The sequence below is a fragment of the Arachis ipaensis genome, chromosome B1, assembly GCF_059453495.1.
Source record: "Arachis ipaensis isolate K30076 ecotype BB chromosome B1, ASM5945349v1, whole genome shotgun sequence".
Lineage (NCBI taxonomy): Eukaryota > Viridiplantae > Streptophyta > Magnoliopsida > Fabales > Fabaceae > Arachis > Arachis ipaensis.
In genome coordinates, this window is record NC_142436.1 from 62,484,460 (window position 1) to 62,490,842 (window position 6,383).

General features: G+C 30.0%; 1 protein-coding gene across 1 annotated transcript; it reads right to left on the bottom strand.

The window, feature by feature from the left end:
- Nucleotides 1–2,230: 2,230 nt before the first annotated feature.
- On the bottom strand, nucleotides 2,231–4,481 carry LOC107630711 (MYB-like transcription factor ODO1). Its single transcript, XM_016333920.3, has 2 exons — nucleotides 4,046–4,481; nucleotides 2,231–3,199 (listed from the first exon to the last, which is right to left on the bottom strand). The coding sequence occupies exons 1-2, from the start codon at nucleotides 4,306–4,308 to the stop codon at nucleotides 2,617–2,619; spliced, it is 846 nt and encodes a 281-aa protein (XP_016189406.1). The 5' UTR covers nucleotides 4,309–4,481; the 3' UTR covers nucleotides 2,231–2,616.
- Between the last annotated feature and the right edge of the window lie 1,902 nt (nucleotides 4,482–6,383).

Here is a 6,383-nt window from a genome sequence, read left to right on the forward strand (position 1 = left end):
AGGACGCTCTCGAAAAAGCCATCCGAGATGGCGAACTCGGATCCGAGAACCCAAGAAAGCTGAGAGAGAAAGATCACTAGAACGCTGATGCAGATTTTACAAACCACAAAACACCGGCAAGTGCACCGGGTCATATCAAGTAATAACTCACGGTGAGTGAGTGTCGATCCCATGAGGAGTGACGAATTAAGCAAGTAATGCTCAATCGATTAATCCAATCAGACAATCAAATTAGGATTTTGAAAGATTCAAGCATAAACAATAATTAACCAAAAGCAAATAGTGAATATTGAAGAAGAATATATGATTAAGAAAGTTAAGGTTTTGGAGATGTCAACACTTCTGAATTAATACTTTTCACTTTCCACCTTAATCATATGAAAATACTTTTATGCAAATTATTAGTAATCAAACTCCAATTTCTTAGTGATTCAATTTCTCTTTAACCTAATTAATAGCTAATCCCTTAGTCAATTTTATATAAACGAAATAGGAGAGACAAAAATTTTAGGATAGAACATTACTCTGTTATTCTAACTTCTACATGATTTAAGGGAAGACATGGTTTTTATCAATCGTTTCTTCTGGACAGCATTTTGCAAATGAAAAATTATCAATATATATAGTACTATACATACATTTATATTCTATTTCATCTTAGATTTGTTACATTATTGTTTGATATATGTTAGAATATAATTAGCATCAATTAGGATCAATTAGCATTATTTAGCATATCTGAATATTTACAAGTTGTCTGGAATGATACAATATCAAACGGTATTTATAGGGACTAAGAGAATCGTAACAATAAAGGTGTAATATTCTATAATAAATATTCAAATATGCTAAATAATGCTAATTCATCCTAATTGATCCTAATTATATTCTAACAATATAAATTTAAACCTGAGATTTCAAATAGCTTTCCTTTTCTATATATGTATATCTTGATCTTGTATGATCCCCTCGAGAAAATGGCCATAACTTTCTTACACGATTGAAGAAAAGAGAATGATGATGAAGTTGAAGTAGCAAATTAATGAGTGGGGACAAACATGAAAAGGAACTGAGCGTTATTGTGGTCTGTGGACACGATGAACAACAGTTCAAGCACGTACTATTGTTGCTTCATTAGCATGTCAAAATGTGATTCTGCCATCACTACATGCACCATCCTTATTAGTTATTAATCATCTCCACCTCTCTGTTCATTGACTTCTCTCTGCCCTTTCAATTTTGAAATTATGGGCATTGCCATTATACCACTTCTCATGCAAGAGCATTTTTTTTTGTTTGTACAAATTTTTTATAATCTTTCTTTTTCTTTAAGTTATAGAAATTTTAATACTGTATAATTATACTACTTATTCCGAGGGTTACCTGAAACTAGATTGCCTTTGGGCTTATATGTGAGGCCCAAATTCTCAATGGAGCATATTCTGACTTATCTCACATTCTGTGGCCGTCGTCCAAGTTGTTTGTGAGAAGGTTGGGGGGATACCTACAAAATACTCCAATGCTTAAGTCAGTAAGAGTTTTAGCAGGTTTAAGTGTATTAGAACTTAAGTATACCTGAAGGGTATCAGTGTATTTATAGGAGATGAGCTAATAACTATCGTTGGAGTAGTTCCACTTCTGGTGGTGGATAACCGTTCCTTTATCTTAGGGTTGTTGAGATCCCTCTTTTAGAAGTGGGTGAGAGATATTAGGGATTAGTTATATCTCCTTTGGGAGTGAAGGGATTACCGTACAGTGCTTCAGTCCGACCTGCGCAGAGGTCAATTATGGGTAGCTATGATTTGGACTTTCTCTGTTTTTGGGCCTGACTTATGTTTTGGGCCAAGTATAAACACTAATTTTTTAAAAAATTTAAACTAATAAGAAGAAATATATAAAATATTATATTTTTAACCATCTTCTCATTAGGGATAATTTTGTTTGAACATTAAAGATTTTATAAGAGATATACATTCTTAAAATAAAAGGAAAGAAAAAGAAATGTATGCGTATAAATAAGTAAAAATTTATATGCAGTTGTTTTTATGTTAAATTTACAACTAAAAATTGTTAGATGATAATTTAGTTAAATATATCAAATCACTTAACGATTTTCAACTATTTACTTCTTATAAAAATTACACATGAGTCTACCGTATAATATCTTATTAAGAATATGATATGTCTTCAAACTTTCCGAAATGTGAAATAAACTTGGAAATGAATGAAGGGAAACAACAAAAAATAATAATTTTTACCATTATTTTCAAAGTAACATCTTTTGTACAATAGGTTTTATAGCCCAATATTTGACATTTCCCTTGTGTTACGTCCCTACTGCTTACACATAAAAGGTTACATCTTTACAACATTTAGAAGAGGAAGAAGTAAAGTTACATTTTGGTGATTGGTTTGCTATCATTTTTATTTTTCGGTTGGGTAAATTAAAGGAAACTCATAAGAGAGGAAAGCTTCTTCACCTTCCAACCTTCCAAAAACTCAGAAAGATTAAAAATTCAACACCAAGAACAAGAAAACTTTAGGCCATGGTATTTAGTGACATGTACATATTTTCACAGCTTAGCCAAATTACCTTTTTGTCCTTGCTCTGCCATATCACGCTAATGACCCTTTTCTTTCACTCCCTATAGTTTGCATTGCATTTGAATGATCTATCTCATTGAAACAATAATTAAAACCAAAATCATGAACACCAATGTCCTCAAAGTCCAATAACCAAGCATAATTGTTATTATCCTCCCAAGATGGCACTGTGAGTCCCATGTCAACATTGTTTGTGTTTGTGTTTGTGCCCTCCACTTTAGGGGTAGTGTCCCATAACAATGCATCCACTAGTGTATTTTCATGATCCATCCATAAATCATCCATCATTAGAGAATCATCGCTGCAAATTCTATCTAGCAAAAGAGATTCTTCTCCTGAAGAAGAATTTTCAGTTGGGGATGATGAATTTGAATTATTTTCCTCAGAGTTGAGATCCCCATTATTACCTTCCTTAGGCTCTTGTTGTTGCAAATTCTTTTGGTCTTCAGGGGAGGAACTTTCCTTTTTATTGAGAGGTTCATGAGTGACAGGGTCAATCCCCATCTTAAGAAGCTTTTTCTTGATGTGTGTGTTCCAATGATTCTTGATCTCATTGTCTGTTCTTCCTGGTAACCTTGCTGCAATCTTGGACCACCTATTGAGACATCAATAAAAAAATGTATCAAAATTCAAAGACCATGATATGTATTTATGTTATTTTTAGGCTTTTCTTGGTCTTAAAGATATCTACTAGTCAAATTCAACATGTAATTGCTTTAAGCAATGACTCAACTTCTTTTTAATATTAGTGTTGTTGAGATTCATACATCTTGCAACTAATTAGAAGTTATTTATTTTTATTCTTCAACATAGAATGTCAGGTCCAATATAGTAATCATTTGGCAACCATGTATGGACATTTCATCTGCACACCCTGCTGAAGTGTATACTTTACTTCTTGTTAACCAAATTTTTGTCTCCATGTGATATTAAGATGTACGGTTAAATTTTATTAATACTGAAAGACTACTTGATATAGCCACCTTTTAATTGTGATCAATATGCATATGTGAAAATAATTTACAAGACTTAATTAAATTAAAATTGATAGACAACAATTAAATCGTATAAACTATTTTCGAATACCATATTGACCACAACTAAAAGGTGTCAACTTTAATTAGTCGTTATAATATTAGGATATAATTCATACGAGCATTACTTTCAAGATTGTGAGATGAAAGGTTTTAAAAAAAACATAAAAAAATATATTTTTAAAAATACAAACTTAATTGGTCATTTTAAAAAACTTAAAAACACATTTATTCATTCCATCAATTTCAGATATTAAAATAGAAATTATCTTCCATAAAATATATAAACATCCAAATAAAGGAAAGAACAAAGTTGATATTGAATATAGTTAAAGAAACAAAAAACAGAAAACCAATACAATGCATGAAGGCCAAGTTATATTTAGAAAGAAAAAGACAATAATAACCTGTTGCCAAGACGGGCATGAAGATCAATAACAAGCTGCTCCTCTGCCTGAGTGAGGAGTCCTCTCTTTAAGTCCGGGCGAAGGTAATTAGTCCAGCGAAGGCGGCAGCTCTTGCCGCATCGGCGGAGGCCGGCCAGCTTGGGCACAGCACGCCAGCAGCACTGACCATTTGTGAGAATAAAGTTTATAAGCTTCTTGTCTTCCTCAGCAGTCCATGGTCCTTTCTTCACACCAAGTTTGTCACAACAAGGTTGCCTTCCCATTTTACCACTTCACTTTACACAAATCAAACACAAACTCACACACTATTCCACACTAGGTAGATAGCTATAATAATAAGGTAGCTTAGCTAAACCAATGCAAACTTTCAAAAACTAATGCAAAAGTCTCAACCAACACTAAGCTTGTAATGACTCAAGAGCCCCACACGCCTTACCCACCTTTATATAAGCCTCTCCTTTTCTATTCTAATGAGTGTTTATATATTTTATTGGCTACATTTATCTCTTTCCTTAAAAAATAAATAAAGAAAAGAAAAGGGATAAAGTACTTTCTTATTATGATTATTTTTTATTATCATTGTTCAGATTCTATTTTAAGAATTTGATTAATTTTCTTTAAAGATTTATAGTTGTCACTTGTAATATAATCTAATTTTCTTTATTCAATTCTTTTTGTTCAACATAATTTAAACTCAAAACTATTAAAATGAGATAAACTCGTTATTTTTCATAAATAAAATATTAATTTCCTCAATTTTAAATAGAAAAAAAAAAAGACTAATTGTTATCTTAAATTATGTGCATTTGTTTTTGTCATGTATAAGATTAATAACGACGTTAGGTGTATATTAAAATTAGTTATTAAAATAAAATATATATTAAAATATAAAATATATATTAAAAAAATTAAATTATACATATATTTATACATAAATATATAATAATTAATTTTAATAATTAATTTTAATATATAAATAATATTTTTATAAGAATAAAAATTAGCACTCTCTATCTTACGAGATATTATATTTTAAGATAATGATTATGCTTATTAATCAATGACATTCGTGGATTACAAGTCAAATAAATTAAATATGAATTTTAATTTATGTAAGTGTCAAATGAAATAATATTTGAGAATGCATCTACTACTATTGGTAAAGACAAAAGGTCAATTTTACACTCGCATAACTAAAATCTATAGGTGTTTGAATTACATTCGAATAGATGTAAGCTGTTAATTTAGAAATAACACCACTCATATCATATATTACATATTATATATTATATAAACCTAAGAAGAAAATTGTGGGCTCCACCATTATGGAGTTGTGAAAGGTATGTGGGAACTACCATGGGGTGTTCTTATTTTTGCACAAAATAGGTGATGCTGAAAGATGAGTGAGCTGAGGGCAGAGCAAAATGCAAGCATCCAAAAAATTTAATAAGAAATTAAATTAAATAAATATTACAATACATTATTTTCTTTTCCACTACTGGCCTGATTTCACTCTTACTCAACCATTTCGTCACAACCACGTATACTTGTCCCTATTCGCCGTAGGTTATGATACAATGTTGTTGATTGATGCTAAGCCCTTTGTTCTTCATGTGCATCAACGCCACCCATCCAACACTTCAAGATCATTTTATCTGTCACTTTATATATGTATATACTTGTATTATTTTTATGTATAAATCGCTAAAGTAGTATTCGTAAGTTCATATTGTTCACAAATATCACAAAAAAATTGATTTCTGTATTTGACAATCAACTTGAATAATTATTTAAAATATACAAGTAAATTATAGAGAAAATTCAATTCCTAGCTTAAACCTATTTTTTCATTTTAGAAAAAAGAGTTTTTTTTCATTTACAAAAACCAAATTGGAACAAACGCATTTACTTGGTGTAAAATTGTTAAATTTTAAAATGAATATATTTCATTTTTCTTATCATTTTTGTTAAAGTTTTTGGGTTTTTATTGACTTTTTTTAAATTATTACTATTAACAATAAAAATTTTAATCTCTATGTAGGATTGGACAATGATTAAGATACTTTTATCATTACTAATAATATGTAGGATTGGACAATGATCCCTTACAGGGTCTAGATCCCCAACGTTCTTTGGATAAAAGTTTTATTATCATTTGAGGTATTCAACGTAGTTATAGTTGTACTTTTGTTGATCTCCATTTGTCAATTATGCTATATGAATATTAAAAACTAGGAATCAAATTAATCAATGCATATATATATATTATTTGCCATTTTTGAAAAAAATAATTATAGTATAATACAAAAGTTTCATTATTTTAGTAAGTTAAATTTAA

What these genes read in the sequence shown, in the direction of transcription:
- LOC107630711 (XM_016333920.3), bottom strand. Translation starts at nt 4,308, where the DNA reads ATGGGAAGGCAACCTTGTTGTGACAAACTTGGTGTGAAGAAAGGACCA. An exon ending in CATGCCCGTCTTGGCAACAG is followed by an intron (nt 3,200 to 4,045) that starts GTTATTATTGTC and finishes ATGTCTCAATAG; the next exon opens with GTGGTCCAAGATTGCAGCAA.